General features: G+C 36.6%; 1 protein-coding gene across 11 annotated transcripts in view; it reads right to left on the reverse strand.

The window, feature by feature from the left end:
* TBC1D1 (TBC1 domain family member 1) overlaps nt 1-18,304 on the reverse strand; it is a 302,344-nt gene that overhangs the window by 166,958 nt on the left and 117,082 nt on the right. For all 11 annotated transcript variants that reach the window (XM_078148318.1, XM_020991958.2, XM_020991934.2 and 8 more), the window contains 4 exons: nt 11,233-11,754; nt 8,365-8,454; nt 3,992-4,096; nt 3,477-3,609 (listed from right to left, as the gene is read on the reverse strand). In XM_078148318.1, coding sequence (XP_078004444.1) covers nt 3,477-3,609; nt 3,992-4,096; nt 8,365-8,454; nt 11,233-11,754 — 850 coding nt within the window. The remainder of the gene's footprint in view (nt 1-3,476; nt 3,610-3,991; nt 4,097-8,364; nt 8,455-11,232; nt 11,755-18,304) is intronic.

Below are 18,304 nucleotides of genomic sequence, written 5' to 3' on the forward strand. Positions count from 1 at the left end.
TCTAGATGCTTCGCTGCTAAAGTCCTGAATGGGCCCTTCAGATATTTTGATGCTGCAGCAGCTGTCTTTTAAAATAATCATCTCAGCTATGAACACAGCTGTAAGGTCAATGGAAAGATTCCAAATGTCACTTTTATATAGGGAAATCTGACCTTGGAAAAAGTATCAGTTCAAACCCTCCTGGGCAACATTTTTTTTAAAAAGACAAAGGTCATCCCAATCATCTGAGAAGCTCTTTTAAATTCTACAGCAGGCACAAATGTTGTCAATTAATGGCTAACACACATGATGTACATTCACTTGATAGTACGGAGGTGTATAGCACACAAAGGGAATGAACAGGAGACTTAAGCTAATTTTACAGGACTTGGAGCACAATTTTACTCTTTTAAGTGATTAATGAGGTTATTATAGCTTTCCCTTTATGATCTATGACTGGTCTTCTCTATAGTTGAGTTGACAGCCAGTCCTTGAGTGGGAATACAATGCTCAATTATAACATTAAGCACCCTGTAAATATGAGCAATAATTACTATTATTCCTATGGGAAAAAAATCATGTTATTTATGATAATCTGCTTTATAGAACAATTTCTTGGAACTCACCGCAAGAAAATCGAGAACTGCTTACAAAGCAGTCCCATAAAGTAACTAGTATATACTTTATTAAGATGACCTCCAAGAATGAAAACATGACTCTTCGTGGTCTTTTCATTTGCACCACAAAATGTGTCCATTTTTTTGAATGACTGTTCAGTCATGTCAAGAGCAAGCCACCTCTTAAGCGGACCCCTTCAGGGTTCCAAAATGCAAAATATTAAAAGAACAAGAGTATGTTGAGGAGATAGATCCTCCATGGAGAATTTATGGAAGAATATGCATGAAAATTGAACAAGATGAAAAGGTCTCGATGGGGGATGCTCTGCAATGCTTAGAGATCATCCTGAAAGAATCTAACATTCAAAGTTTGAAATGCTTATTATAAAATAAGATTTACATAAAGTAAATTAAATGGAGATGCCAGCAAGATGGCAGAGTGAGAGGTTTTAAGTGAACCAAATGAACCTTTAGGACCCCCCCCCAAAAAAAGTGAAACAAATAAAACAAATGAAGCAAACAAAAAACAAAAGGGATGGGGGAGAAAAGCTCCAACACAATGAAGTAAAAGAAACCTTAAGAAAAACATCTGAAGGACCACCAGTATTTCAAGATACTTTACTGAGGAAAATAAGTTCATTAAGAGAAGGAAGGAAGACCTGGCATCTATAAAGATGGAAAATTAAAGTTAGTAACAAGGAAATTTTAAAAGATGACTGAGATTCAACAGGTTAACCCACCTGATAGAAAAGCTTAATACAACACTGAATTTGCCAAAGAAGAGAACTGTCCATAATAGAAGACAAAAATAGAAGAAAAGGGGGAAAAAATTTTAAAATCAATATCACCAGAAAAAGATTTGATAGCTCCATAAGAAAAAGAGATAACAGTAGTAAAAGGAAAGAGCTCAGAGAAAACCCCCCAAAAAACTAATTTTCAGGAATGGCTAGAACTATAGTATACCACCTCCTATCAGGCAGGTGATGAACTTGGTAGAAACTGAGACAATTTTTTTTTTAATAACCAACAGGAGAATTTGCTTTGCTTGACTATGCCTACTCATTATAGATAGAACCTATAAACACACACACACAAAACACACACATGAAAGTTAGAGAGATGGTGGTGAGGAGAAGAAAAAAATAAGTTGCCAGGGCTTTGAAAGATGAATAGTAAGTATTAATAACAACTCACATCTATTCAGACTTTTAACTCCTCTCAGCTCTGTGAGATAGACAGACAGGACAAGGACAGAGTGTTCTAAAAGTCTTAGTGCAGTTTCAAGCTTTAAATTATCCCTGTTTTACATAATAAGGAAAGTGACGCTCCAAAGATGAAAAATAACTTCAGTTATAAGTCTATCAACCAATGATGCATCCATCCCAACTGACTATGTATTATTCAACATCACAAATACTATGGACAATTACCATTATTCCTTATTAGAAGCAGCTAGGTGGCCCAGTGGATGGGGTCTTTGCACTAGGGAGTCAGGAAGACCTGAGTTATGATCCCATCTTAGTGGCTAGCTATAATCCTAGACAAGTTACTTAAAATCTGTCAGCCTCAGTTTCCCCATTTTTAGAAAATGAGTAAAAATAGCAGCTACCTCAATGAGTTGTGTGAGGATGATTGAGATAGCACAGGCAAAGTATTTCACAAATTTTAAAACATTATATAAAGGTTAGCTATGAAAGCTAATGTACTTGAGTGCTATAAATATTCAAATCAACTACAAAAGACCTACGAAGATGCCATCCACCTTCAGAGAAAAAACTGACCAACAGAAGTATGTACAGTGTGTGCATGTGTGTGTGCGTGTGTGCTTGTGCGCGCGCGCACGCGTGTGTGTGTGTGTGTGTGTGTGTGTGTGTGTGTGTGTGTGTGTGTATCAAATGGGTAGCCTTCTCTAGTTCAGGGTGGGGAGGGAGACGGCCTGGAACTTAAAAAAAATAAAGCTAATGGGGGAAGCTAGGTGGCACAGTGGATAGAGCTCCAGCCTTGGAGTCAGGAGAACCTGAGTTCACATCTGACCTCAGACACTTGACACTTACTAGCTGTGTGACCCTGGGCAAGTCACTTAACCCCAACTGCCTCACCATAAAAGAGGCAAAAATAATTAAAAAATAAAATAAAGCTAATGCACGTTATTTTTTTTAACAGTAAAGTAACAGATTTATATAGTTAACGTACAATTACAAAATCATTTTTGTATTGTTTAAAATTATAACAGATGAAGATGGGAAGCAATCACAGTGTAGGGGGAGAATTTCAATGAATTTATACCATTTGTAATGTTCTTCCATTCATTTAATTTCAATCTGAGGTTGTATGACATAGGAGACTGTTGGGCTTAGAGGTATAAAGTTGTTGTTATTGTTTAGTTGTGAACTCTTTATAAAGCCATGGACCATATTATCCATGGGGTTTTCTTGGCAAGGATACTGCAATAGTTTATCATTTCCTTCTCCAGTGTATTAACAGAGGTTAAGTGACTTGCCCAGGGTCACACAGCTAGTAAGTATCAGACGCTAAATTTGAATTCAGGTCTTCCTGACTCCACGCCCAACAGTCTATCTACTGAGCCATCTAGCTCCCTGGGGTTCAAATACTGTCTGGAAACTTACTAACAAGGCAACCCTAGGAAAACCACTTAACCTTTGGGTGCCGTAAGCAACTGCTTATAACTAATCCGCTCAATCACAGTAAATCTACACCCCATCCCCAGCTGGGACCTCCACCCTGCCCCTGGTTTTGGTGGAGGGCATTCTCATGCTGGGAGTTCCCTGCCATTGCCACTAATACTAACAAATCAGACCCTTCTCCTTCAAGTATTTCAGTTCGACATCTTTCCACATTAGGAAGGTGTTTCTCACTGACCTTCTATCCTTTCACAAAGTTTGTGCAGGCACTGCATAGGGCATCCTTCACACTGCTGAACTGGAACTCTGGAGGTCTGCTGCACTGCTGCAACAGTGAAAGCCTGTTTCAGAGTCATCATAATTTCATCAACCTAATCAAACAGAAGATAAAACGGTAGTGAATGAAAACCAAAAATGTTATATGATACGAATCAGGCTTAAAGGCTGGACAATTTAGGGTTATTAATTAATAAACTACTAATTTCTCTTTTGCTTTTTTAAATGGCAAACAAACATTATTAATTCATAGTCTGAACTGCACTCCTGGAATTTAACAATTCTTAATACATTAGGAAATATTGTAAGAAACCAAAAACCTATAGCAAATATCCACTGAGTGGGAAGGGGGAAAATTAACAACTTAAGACAGAAAGACTAAGTAAGCTTTCTGACTTTCCTGAATACAAAAACAAAAATGATTTTGAATTTAACCTTAAACTGCGACAAGGTCTAGAAACTATGAGTCTCTCTTACCAAGGCTTCATTTGTACACTGAAAAACGTAGCAAACAAAATGAAAACCTCCATTTTCAGAAGACTCTCTGCAGATAAATCCAAAGTGATCCACGTGTCGAATTCCCTTTGAAAGAAAAAAAAAATGCTGTTACATTCAAAAAAGTGTCACCTTCCATAAATGCCATTCAATAGTTAAAATGTATAGTATGTCTTTCTCCTTTCTAATTCACTGTTATTGGGGCTGTGAATTGGTAAGACCATCAGGGAAAGGAATTTGGAATTCTGCAAAGAAAATAACTAAAATGACCACACAATTTGCCAGATAGATTCTACTGTGAGGCAGATACCCAAAAGAGGTCAATAATAAAAAGAAAGGATCTTCCCATACGTAACAAAATGTGGTAACACTTTTTGCAGTAGCAAAGAGCTTGAAATAAAATAGGCATCCATCAATGGAGGACTAGCCTTGTCAAACCCCATCCCTGAGTAATCGCTATCATTTATCTTCCCCACTTCTACTCCTATGTTGCTGAACATCCCAGAGGAAGTAATGCAGCCATAGTGTATTCTGTACATATTTATGGTATCTTTTTTCATCTGGGCCTTCACTGCTGAAAGTACTTCCGTGATTGACTATCAAGTTAAGTCAAGTCAACCAGCATTTATTAAGTGCTTACTCTATGCCAGGTGGTCCAACCATTGTCTTTTCTTCTTCTTCTTTTTTTTTTTTTTTAGTGAGGCGATTGGGGTTAAGTGACTTGCCCAGAGTCACACAGCTAGGAAGTATTATGTGTCTGAGGCCAGATTTGAACTCAGGTCCTCCTGACTCCAGGGCCAGTGCTCTATCCACTGCACCACCTAGCTGCCCCCTTCTTTTCTTCTTAGAAAAGACCTATACCACCCTCTAGTGACAGAGAACCTTGCCATTTGTGTGTGGCAGCAGAAGGAGATGGGATGGGGTAGGCATTAAGGCTAGGCATCATGAGACCATCCATCTTTGCCTGTAGTTAGTTTACACTTTAAAACCCCTCTCCGTTGTGTACTATTCTCTCCTCCTCTGCTTCAGTCACTATGAAAAGGTAATACTTCTCTTTTCCAAGGTCACCTTGGGCACTTTAATCAGTCCTTTCCATCTTTTCCTGGAACCTGTCTCTTCAAAATTACCACCAACAGCTCCTCTCCTTCATCTTCTGTTTATCTACAGAGTTCTTCCAATATCTCAAGGCCTTACATCTTCACTTATGCCTACTATCCTCCCTTAAGTTTTCATCTTATGCTCTTCCGTTTCACAGTCAAACTTCTAGAAGATGGCATCTAAACACTGTCTCTAGTTCCTTACCTCTCAAGCCCTGGTCATCTGGCTTCCATTTCCATCACTCAACTGAAACTCTCCAAGGTTGCCAATGACCTCCTCACTGCTAAATACAACAACATTTTTTCAGACATCCTAAGTTATCATCCTCCTAGAACTTGCTGCAGTTTCTAACACTGCTGACCATATCCTAGTTGACCAGCCTCTTCCCCTTTAGCTTTTCTGACATTCTCCCTCCTTGTTCTCCTTCTATACATCTAACCACTCCTTCTCAGTCTCCTTTGCATAATCATAATCATCTTCTCCTTTCCCCTAACTACAGAAGTTGTCCAAGTATGGCCCGAGAACTCTATCATTCTCTCTTCTGGTGATGCCCATCTGCTCCCATGAGATCAACTATCATCTCAATGCAGACAACTATTCAGTCTACAATCTTTCACCTAACCTCCAGTCTTGCATTAGCAACCACCTGCTAAACATCACCACCTGGAAATCCCATACACATCTCAAACATAAGTCCAAAATGGAACTTATAATCTTTCCCTCAAAACCCATGATTCCCTCTCTCTCTTTTTCAAATTTTCACAGAAGCTTTATTTATAAATAATTTTTAAAAAATATTTCCAATGACTGAAGCATAGCTGAACACATTGTGGTATAAGAATGCAATGATTTATTACTTTCCCACAAGAAATCATGAGTATGAAGACTACAAAGAATTGTAGAAAGCTTTATATAAAGTATAATGTTAAGTAATCTCCACTGGGCCCTCACTGCAGCAAGGCAATCATTCTGTTCAGGGGTGTGGTAGAGGCAGCTCCTAAAGGTTCAGTTCAATTATTAAATACTCAGGCATTAACACTTCAGAAATCAGCAAACATTACAAATCAGAGCTTCATTTATTATTTTATTTATTGTGTAGATTTAATAAAAGTGGTGGAGAAAATTTCAATAATGGTATACTTTAAAGTGTGTCAGGTATAATTTTTCCCCCCCAGAGAAGTGGCTGGTTTTGGTGGAGGGCACTCCTGATTCTGCTCCTCCCTAATTCAATATAAAACTCTCCATGGCAGCTCCTCAAGCCTCTCATGGCATGCCCTCCAACACCCTTTCTTTTTTTTTCAATTTAATTTATTTTATTCTGAACTTAAGAAATAAAACAAGAACTTCCACAGCACAGCAGACTAGAATACAAGATGACTGTACATGGAACTGCAAATCTATTATGTACAAGTTGCTGTTCCTTTTAAATATATAAAATTATTACATAACTTTTTTCCCTTTTTTTTCTTCCCAACCCCCTTAAACTAGTTCCCCCCTTAAAAATTAACTATGGTAATTTCACACTTCTAATCTATGCAGTATAAGGAGGAGAAAAAAATTATAGAGATCAATGGAGGTGGGAGAGAATAACATATATTAGTACGTTTACTGATAAAAATAACACCCCACTCTCAGAAAAACCTGGAAAGACTTACATGAGCTGATACAAAGTGAAATGTACCATGTACAAAGTAACAGCAATATTTTAAAATGTAGCTATTCTCAGCAATACAATGATCCAAGACAACTCTGAAGGACTTACAATGAAAAATGCTATCTATCCCCAGAGAAAAGAACTTATGGTATTTAAATACAGATTGAATCATTTTTTTTTAATTTCCCTATTTTTCTTGAAGTTTTTTTTTTGGGGGGGGTGTTTATATTTTCTTTCACAAATGACTATCATGGAAATGTTTTGCATGACTATGTGTATATAACCTATATCAAATTGCTTGCTTTCTCAATGAGGGGAGGTGGGGAAGGAGGAATGGAGAGAGTTTGGAACTTACAAGTTTTAAAAATGACTGTTTAAAAATGTTTTTACATGTAACTGAGGAAAAAATAAAATATTAAATGAAACAAAAAAAGAAAAATGCCTATTTATGATATATTCTTTATGAATAACAAAGTCAACAGTTCCATTTTTAGACAGTTCGAAGAATATATGTGTATTTAAGGTACCTATTTTTTTGTAACAACATGGTATTTAAGAAACAATAGTGAATTCCCAATGTGTCATTGTCTCCTGATTTCCCTTCTCTCTATTTAGGAAAACTCTGTTCTTCCAGATATCAGGATTCACAACCTTGGAGTCATCCAAGACTCTTTACTCCACCCTCCACATTCAATCAAACCTCTTCAACTCTCATTTGTAAAATGAAGGCACTGGATAAGATGATCTCTCAGGTTACTTCCACCTCTCAAATTCTGTGATTTTATTTCCTAGCTTATGATTTCTGTGGCTCACCATCTTTGTTCAAGCAATAATCCAACTCCAATGTATGAAAGAAGATAAAACATTAATCTCTGTTTCTTTTATCTGTGAGATTTAAACTAGGGTGCTAAAAGAGGAGGCTGAAGGAAACATATTCACAAAGACAGTTATAAGGGAACTAATGAGATACAAGTAAACAGAATGCAGCCATCACCCTTTTCCTCCCCCCCTTCTCGGAGCCCCCATATCTAGGAAGTTATGAGCCAAACACTCATAAGTGTGGATGGAAGAGAATTATCAATTAGGAAAAAATAGAAAATAGGGTAGAAAGACATTAAACATATAAAAACAATGACTGGTATAGAAGAACCAAAGGAAATATGAATAAAAAGGAAGGTTCACAAAATGGGATCTGATACTAAAGGGACCTTTACAGAGGAAAACTCAAGAAATAATCATTATGAAAAAATACTAAAAGTATCCCCAAAAAAGGAATTCATTTTCTTTAATATTTTTTGTTCTCAGCAGGAGCAATTAAGGCTTATCACTACTTAGAATTACAATTGAACATTCCTCTTCAAAGAAGCTGAAGAAGGAAAAAAAAAAAACAAGCAGTGAATAACCCTATACTTTTAACCTCTCCTAATAAATCTCAGAACCGCCATGTAATTTTCCCACCATAAATCAGTTGGTAGACCACAGAATTCATAGACATAGAAATAGCCTTTTCCCCTTTCACAGAACTATATATGAATCACATAAAAAACAGTTTCAATGTGAAACACACTGACGACAGAAGAATAAATTAGTGATATCTACTTACCTGAGAGCAAAAGGAAATCTCCTTAAAGTTTTTCTCCAATGCTATTTTTTTGGTGTCAGGACTGATGAGGTAAACTTCTGACTGGCCAATCTGGAAGGAAGGAAGGAAGGAAGGAAGGAAGGAAGGAAGGAAGGAAGGAAGGAAGGAAGGAAGGAAGGAAAGAAGGAGAGAAAAAAAGCTATATTTTTGTCGGATTTTTAAATATTTCAAGCTGTCACTACTTACAGTCTTCTAATAATTGTTAACAATGCTGTTGTTGCTCAGTCATTCAGTCTTACCTGACTCTTCATGACCTTACGGAACACAGCACACCAAACTGTCCAGGGGGTTTTCAGTAAAGATGCTGGAATGATCTGCCATTTCCTTCTCCAGTAGATTAAGGCAAACAGAAGTTCAGTGACTTGCCCAGGGTCAGAGAGCTAGTAGGGGTCTGGCGTCACATTTGAACTCAGGTCCTTCCTAACTCCAGGCCCAGCATTCTATTTAAGGAGCCACCTAGCTGCCTCCAATTGTTAATAAGTCATTAAATAACTCAGATTTCTTCATTCGGTATACTATAGAATAAATTTTAAGGCACTGAGTAATGTTAAGAACATAAAAAACATTATAATCGTGCCCTATTTGTTGATAAGAGGTATGAGCATAAAAAACGCCAAAAAAACAGCAATGTCTCATGCAGCCATGTGTTTTATTAAAGACTGCTCTGTGTGCATTTAAAGTTTTTCACCATCTGGCTCCAGCCTAGCTTTCCATTATGGACTGTATTATAGTCCACTATACACTCTTTAATATTCCTCAATTGCTACATTCCATCTTTGGTCTCCATGCCTCGGCTCAAGCTATCCCCTTCATGCCTAGCATCCACCTGTTAGAATCACCAGCTGCCTTCACGTTTCAGGTGAGGGGTCACTTCCTAAAGAAGGCTTTTCCTGATTCCCCCAGTTACTAGTATTCTTCCCTCCTACCCCTGAAATTCCTTTACATTTATATTCTGTGTGAATTTTTTGTTCACTTACAGGTATACAAACTTTCTCCCTAAAATACATAAGCACCTTGAGGTCAGGGCACATTTCATCTTTGACTGTGTGGTAACTGGCGAATAGTAAGTATTTAATAAATACTACTTGAATGAATGCAAAGGTGTTCAATACAAGCAAATATAAACTTTCCATATGATTTAAGCTTACCCCTTTTACTCACAAAATCTGTTTTTAACTTTTTTTTTTACTAAAAATTCAAACAAGTAATTTTGCTATTTCTTTGTAGCCCCAGAAAAAGATAATTCCATCAATGTTTAGATAAATAACAGAGGATATCAAACAATACCCCACACCTCCCTGTCATTTCAGAGATCAAATTAATTAGGTATCACTCCTGTAGTATATAGTATGTAGGTTCAGTAAGAGAAGGTTCTTCTAAGACAAAGAAGGTTCATTCTGATTGTCCTCACTCAGAGTCAAGCTATTTCTGGTTCAAAATATATATGAGAAGCTTCAACTTCTAGGATCATATACATACATACATACACACACACACACACACACACACATATCTAGAGGGGAGCTCAAAGGTCATCTAGTCAATATTTTACAGGGGGAAGAGAAGGGGAAGGAAATAAACATTGAAATAGATATGTGCCAGGAATTTTGCTAAGTGCCTTTTTACAAATATCATCTCATTTTATTCTCCCAACAACCCTTTAAGGCAGGTGCTTTTAATATCCCCATTGCATATTTGAGGACCTGAGGCGTATATTTGAGGACCTGAGGCAAACAGATGTTAAGTATCTGAGGCCATATGTGAACTCGGATCTAACTTTCTAATGCTCTATCCAACACACCCAGATGAGGAAACCTAAGCAAAGTTTGAACAATATAAGCGTCAAAGGCAAAATTTCAACCTAGATCCTCTGACTTCAAAATTAGGTCACTTTTCACTAAGCTATCAAGTTCCAGTAGTTCCAAACCAATAGAGACTGACTCCAGTCTAGTTAGAGCCAACGCTGTTGTGCCTATCCTGGCACCAATGTGTCCCAAGAGACATTTTCTCCATTTATTTCTTTCAGTGTCATTCACCAACACTGCTAAAGGGATAAGCTGGATCTAATGCAAAAATATGTTTTAGGGATTAGAGGTATATTTAAATTATTCCCATTATTTCCATACTAAGTTATTCCACATGACCCAAGAGTTGGCTACATCTATAAAACAACTAAAATGACCTGTATTTAACATTTTCCAACCTAGAACACTATTTTCTATAATTTACTTGTTAGCTGAAATCCATTTAAATAAAAATTTCTGCCTTTTTTCATTTGAAATAAAATAGTTTAGGGGCAGCTAGGTGGTGCAGCGGATAGAGCACTAGCCCTGGAGTCAGGAGGACCTGAATTCAGATCTGGCCTCAGATACATAATACTTCGTAACTGTGTGACTATGGGCAAGTCACTTAACCCTAATTGCCTCACCAAAAAAAAAAAAAGAGCTTATTAAATTAAAGTGATTTTTTAAAAAAGGAAATATTTTACATTATTCTAAGATGCGATAATGGTCTTTTGACTTTGTAAAATTGTCTTTATAACCACAGATGGAAAAAAAGTTATTTATATTCCTATGAATACAAGATAAAAATTATACATAACCCTGGGAAATACTAACTAGATTCTCAGATGTCTCACCCAGAAGTTTTTAAAGGTTTATAAGGCAGGGAGATTTTATCTTGAGAATGAAAGGGGTTAGGCTAAAACATATGCACTTATATCTAATAACTGCTGAAACAATTTGCTAAGAAACTTCTTTCATTTATGAACATTTACTTTCAATCTCATAATTAAAGACAGGATGAGTAGGATTCACAACATAGCTTTACCGTGAATAACATAGTCCGATTCTCTTCAATATCTGTTGGCTGTACAATATTATGTCCACTGATTAGATGGCTTTGAATGTCATTTTCCTCAAAAGAGCCACCAAAAAAACTACTACTTCTGTGGCCTGCATCTTGAAACTCCTTCCTAAAAGCCAAAGAACGCAGTCCAGGTTGAGAAAAAGACTTCCTAATTGGTTTTCTGTCCTGTTCCACATTGCCTCCTGGTTGGAAGACAGATCGGAACTTATCAGTTAAGGAAAACCCTCCCAAAGTATTTAGAGCTTCAGAATCCTGGGACAGCAAGTCCAACTCAGCTTTTCTGCTGCAGCTAACATGATTAAATTTCTCAATACATTCATCGATTAGCGCTGGAGGGGCCTTTTTGTGGGCCACAGTCACTCGTCCACAGAACAGTACTTCAAACTTCTTGGCAAAAGTATCATCAAATTCAGATTGAGAATGAAATTCTTCCTGGCGAGCAATCTTCCCAGCTTGTCTAATGGAGCTAATGATCTCAGGCACCTGGGGGGAAAAAATAAGGAATTTAGATTTTATATTTGACTATGTTTACTATTTAGAACTTCAAATGTAAAGAGAATGCATAGATGTAAACAAATATGCTCTCCTCAAATGCTCAACCTTATAATATTTTTTTAAGCTCACTGTTCATTGGGATAGGAAAAAAAAAGAATGAAGGAGAGGAGGGAAGGAAGGAAAAAGAAAGAGAAGGATTTAGAAAGTTTTGTATTTTCTTATTCCAGTCTTCTTTCCATGGAAAATACAAGTATTGTATGTGTCAGGATTTGTGAACTCCTTTGCCCTAAGAGGCAAATAAGTCATTCTTACAGCTGGGGTAAGGGTATATTTAACTCAGAACGATTTTTCTGCATCCCCTGGCTTACCATCACATTATGTAAATACAAAGAATTCTACTACCTATGGTACAGTTTTCCAGAAAAACATCCAAACTGATTCTTCCTTCATTACAAAGAAGTCTAATAGTCCCGAATGGGCACTCCAAGAGCAAACTAAAATATCTTAAAATACCTATTGGATTCAAAATTATTTATCCTTTTCTTCTCCTAGGATGATTGGATTTTACTGTTCTCTTCTCTATTTCCTTACAATAGTAGAGCAGTCTGCCCACCCAGAGCAGGAGGAGATCACAATCAGGAACTAAGAGACCTTACCAATGGCACCATTTGCTTTGCACTTAAAGGAAAATACTAATCAAAAGGCTAAGGCGACATGCTTCACTGAGGCTGTCATCTCTACATCTGTTAATCTCTTCTCAGCATGAAATTCCAATCAGATGTTTCAAAGGATGATGCAGAAATACAGATAATACATATGATGAATGGGAACATTAATTATACATATCACATTAGTGAAATAAATACTTCCGCCATCTGTGAAATAACTTAGATGATACATTGCCAAACCATAGTGGGGGAAAAATGCTGCATTATTTAGGTTTCCATTTACTGCTTTTATAAACAGGAAAGTCATGTAAGGTAATAACTTAAGTCTTTCAAGGAAGGCTCTCTGTTGCTACTATGTAAGAGGCAAACCAAACTGACAACTGTGTCTCTTTTTTTTATAATTCTCAGTAAAAAAATAAAATTAGGGAAATGGAGAAATGTATAGTAGACGTATGCTACCAACAATGGCTTGGTCCACAACAATAACATGCCATTCAGGAAATGCACAATCAGAAAAGGTGGGCTAGTCTCATGATGAGAGAGAGGGATGACAGATGTGAAATTGAGTCCTGCAGTGGTACCCCAAGAATATTAGATCAAGAAAAAGGCTTTCAAGCATCTTGCATAGGTGCTCCAAGAAACTCAAGGGCAAATCCAGCACCGGAGAAGTAAGTGTAGATGGGTTTCAATCCTCACCAATATAAGAACTCACACTGATAAAACAATATCCCCACTACAATACTAAAGAAGTTCATTTCGATTCAAAAACTCCTCCCCAGAGGTACAGTAAGTTATCTGGTTAAGAAATGAAATGGAAATAGCCAGAAACTCTTCAAAGTCATGTCAAAGATCAATATATATAGTGGGGGGCTACTTTAACAGAAAAAATTTCTGCCATCTTAAACCTCGATTCCCTGAGGATCTGGGGTATATTAAATTGTCCTTCTCCAAAAATTAATGTCATGGAAATTTAATGACAAATATATCTGTTATGAAAGTTATAATAAATTCATCCCATTTTTTAACTTTGTAGAAAAAAGTTTCTGGCAGATATACTTCAGGTATGTTTTCTTTTAACCATTTTCTGAAGAAAACTGAGCCTAAAAAACATAAACAATCAGAATTGTGGTACATTCTAGTAATAGCATGGTAAATATTCTGTGACTGTATTATGTACTTTGTATTATCCACTATGCATCCATTGGAGGCCAATAAAATACTACATATAGAAGGACTCTGGACATAGCCCAGACCACAAGACAGTCCTATGAGATTTTATTCCTAGCTTTACAGTGACTCATGTTGGACCTTGGAAAAAGCAGCCTCTCACGTTCTCCCTCTTTAAAATGCTGGCAAGATTTTTATATCTGATGAAGGCTTTCTGAGTGGCGGGGAGTAATGAAAGAAAAGAAGGAGGAGAGAAGGAGAAAAGGAGGAGAAGAGGAAGAAATGAGGAGAGGGGAAAGGAAAGGGAGGAAGAAGGGAAGGGTGAAAGAGGAGGGGAAAGAAAGGGAGAAGAAGGGGGAGGCATAGGTAGAAGAGAAGGAAAAAGTTGAAAAAAAAGGCCTGCGTATCTGCTGTACTTTGACACTTTTCAGCAAAGCAAAAATCATGTTATCAGCAAGTCATATGAATCTTTCTAGTTACTGACCTTGTTCCTTCAAGAGTACATTTTACAAGCTGCTTCTACCTCTCTTCCAGTCCTTGTTCCTAATACTGTTTGGAATCCCTACATGTCTGAATTTGGTAAGAGCAAAGAGCTCTTTCTTCGTACATCAAAGGACACAAAGAAAGAATACACACACTCAAAAACAAAAATCACATGAACTGCACATTTATGATGCCTTAAGAATAGATTAGTATAAAAACAGACCACAAAACATAGTGGTCTTTAATTAATTCCTTTCATGTGAAAGAAGAATGAAGAATTCTTCTCTGTTGAAGGGGGAATGCTCACATAAAAAAAAAACCCACCACCTAGATGACAAAAGGGGCAACATAAAGACTGCCAAGGTCAGAAAGAATGCCAAAAGTGGAGTTTTCCCACTCGACAATCTCTTAAGATTTTCAGGCATAGGCTGGGAAAGATGTGCTTGGCCATATTCCAAAGTTATCTCCCTTCTCTTGCAGCAGTACTGATAACTAGTGATGTTCAATTCAGGCACATGCATAGCTCAAGATTACTGTTGGCACAGGACACCCTGTTCCACTCAAAAGCACCCAGGAAGGGTAGAACTCTGTGCTATAAAGGGGAGAATGAGGTTTAAAAATCCCTGGAATACTAAGCAAGTAACATTTTGAAGCCAACTGGGACATTATTAAATAATTTCATTAAACAAAGTGTACTCTTACTGAAAATTTTAAATAATATTCACCAAGTGGTCTAGAATATTTGGTGATAAATACTAGAGTGTGCATGGATGGACACACACAGCTGAGATTCCATCTAAAAATGTTCTTATCATTGCCCTCTAAAAAGAGACATAATGACTATCTACATGGGCTTGACCAAAGTTTCTGCTGGACCTCAGAAGCTCACTATCCCCTCCTTGTCCTAATTCTGTGCTCTGTGTGACTGATAAAGGAATAAGGGAAGAAAAAATTCAGAAATAGCACTCAAGACAAAAGAAATTAATCAAGGCCTGATGAGGCAGGGGACCCTGTGGATTCCAAAGACAGCGTGCAACCACAGCACAATGTTCCCAAAAGTTGTTCAAGAAAGAAATAAGAATTACAAAAGCAAAATGTATGGCCTGCCCAGCAGAAATAATCGGTAGAAAAGAAAACCTGGAATCCACAGTGGCAAATTGAACCTAATAAACAAAAGGGAGAACAACTAATTGGACATACAATTACACATAAGTGAAGGCTAACATAGAAGAAAAGTAAAAAGGAATAACATTAAGAGAGCCCACGAGCTCTATATAAGTAAAACATACTGATATCAAAGATAGAATGGAATGCAGAGATACAATTTAAGAATTATAGATGTCCCATGATTATACATGTCAAAAAACTTGTACACTTATACAGCTAGAAATAATGTTAGAAAACTGCCCAAAACATTTGAACACAGAAAACAAAGTATCATTTAAAAGAATTCACATCTCCATCAAAAAAAACACAACCCTGTGCTGCAAACTCCAAAACATATAGGCTATTTAAATTTAATAAATCCAATAACAAATTCTGCATGCAACCATTAGAAAGACCTTCAAATACAAAGAGAAGCAAATTTCAATTACACAAGACTGTTCAGTACCTACCAGAAACCACAGGAGGGCACAAAATAATGTGTTCTGAAAATGTTAGAAAATGCATGATATTAGTTATCATTTTTAAAGGTTATCGCAATAATGGGCTGTAGTCAATGGAGACACATACATTTACTGAGCTATCATACTCAGAACTGATATAAAAGTGATGAGGGCCTTGGACTATTCAAACATCTAGTGCAGTCCTCTCTCTACTAAAAGCATCACAGCTGATAAAATCCTGATATGACTTTGATAACTTCAGTCTTGTTTAAAATAAATAAGTAAATAAAGAGTATTGCTATTTTAGACCAAACTGTAACCAATAACAAAGAACTAGCTGCAGAAGGTGAAATGATGGGAACCTTGGGATGAAACAATCAAAATATCTTAGATTGTATGATACAGAAGGACTGGAAAACTACATAGGGTCTGACACGTGCTCTAGATTTTGGAGAGAAAATTTTAAAGAGTTCAACTAGAGAACAAGCACAACAACCGTGAGGCCTAAAAGTCAACCCAAGAGACGCAAGATGGTTTCAAGAATAGATTCTGATGACACAAACATGATTCTGACCAGGAAGGAAATGGCTGTCTAGCCCACATCACTCCAACTATTTCATAAGAATAGCATTCACTCATTCAATTCATTTAGCAAGCATTTATTAAATGCCTGCTATGTGACAGACACTGTTTTAAGTTCTGGGGACATAAAAACATGCATGAGATTGTATCAAAATTTTTTTGCTAAAAATCTAGGTAAACTATATGAATTAATGAAAGCAAAAAAAAATATTTATTAAGTGAATAACATATACCTGGCAATGCATTTAGGAACACAAAAAAATCCATGAGATATTTCTGCCAGTTAAAATATATGAATAAATGGGGAAAAAAATAAAGAAAAAGAGAGAGGGGGAGGGAGGGTGAGAGGGGAGGGAGAGAAGGAAGGAAGGAAGGAAGGAAGGAAGGCAGGAAGGAAGGAAAGAAGGGAGGGGAGGGGAGGGGAGGGGAGGGGAAGGAGGGAAGGAAAGATTTAACAAGTGCTTACTATGTGCCTGGTATTGTGCTAAACAGTAGGGATATAAAAACACGCATGAGAGATTCTGTCAAATGTTTTGCTCAAATCTAGGTAAGTCACATGAATTAATGAAGGAATGAATGAAAGAATGGATGAATGAATGAAAAATTAAAGTGGTTATTACGTGTATATTCTATGCCAGGCATTGGGGGAAATACAAATAAAAATTAAGACAACGTGTACCCTCAAGGAGTGTTCCTGATATACCCCGTTTGGTAACCTTGTCAAAAAAAAAAAAAAGAAAGGTTAGTCTTCCATGACCAACGCAGCCAGGCTGTTGATGTTGGCCAGAACAGAGGTGCCCTAACATAGCCTTTAGAACCTGGGGCCACTCCACATCATGGAGGAAGTAGAAAAATCATTGAGAGTGCTGAGCTCCTCAGAGACTGACCTCCTATGTAAATATACCAGGTCAATTACAATGAAAAATGCTTTGGAATGCCTAAACCATACAAGCATTTCCAAAAAAACAAATGCCTTTAACCATGAAGTGCTATAAAGAGATAAATTCTATTTTAATCATGAGAGCACAAACAAGTACAAGGTGTCCCAAAAGTCTTAGTGTGGCTTTAAGCTTTAATATTACCTCAAAAGTATAAATGCTACAAACTTAACAAAATAAAAATTCTGTAAGTTTGTTTATATTCCTTTTATATTTATTTAGCTTTGTGAACTCTGAATGATAAATTTTTAATTTGAATTTTAACAAGACAGGACACCCTGTCAATATGTATTCAGTGTGTAATGGTTTCTAGCTGACCCTTTCTCAGATTGGTAGAACTACAGGGGAATTTCTCGTGGCTTGGCTACTTGGTCACCTGATGTATCTCCATCAGACTTTTTCTTATGAGTTCATATCAGAATTGTCATGTATGCATCAAAACCAGACGGTCTTAAAGTTGGGATTACCCCAGTGCAATTCTTTCAGTCAACTGAGTAGCAAAGTTTTCACAAAGTTTCAAATAGACTGTAGCAATGTATAACACAGGATGGTAATTCCACTGAATTTTAATAAAAAGCCTATCAATATATTAAAATTTAAATTATTTACTTTTCAAATTTTGTTTTTTATAAATTTGTAGCATGTATACTTCCAAAGTTATTAAAGCCTAAAACTGAACTAAGACTTTTGGGATATACCATATTAAAATCATAAAATGATCTTAAGTATAACAGAATGCAGCTCTTAAAATTCTAGGCCAGAAAAAACTCTTACCATCTATCATCGTTCAAACATCAATCTATAAAAGGCATAGCACAGGTTAAATAATATAAACTTGGTCCATACCTATAAGCTCTGAACAAACAAATTACTGGTGATAAGCATGTTAAGGATGCACAGAAAAATAAAAGAATTCATTCAACCATTTATTAAGTGCCTCATACATATATATACATTCATATATATATATATATATATATATACACATATACATATACATATACATATACATATACATATACATATACATATACATATACATATGAGAACCACTTGTACTAAGGAAATACAGAGATAATCAAGATATGCTCTG

Source organism: Phascolarctos cinereus, unplaced genomic scaffold (assembly GCF_003287225.1).
Source record: "Phascolarctos cinereus isolate Bilbo 61053 unplaced genomic scaffold, phaCin_HiC Scaffold_9;HRSCAF=440, whole genome shotgun sequence".
In the NCBI taxonomy this organism is placed as follows: Eukaryota; Metazoa; Chordata; class Mammalia; order Diprotodontia; family Phascolarctidae; genus Phascolarctos; species Phascolarctos cinereus.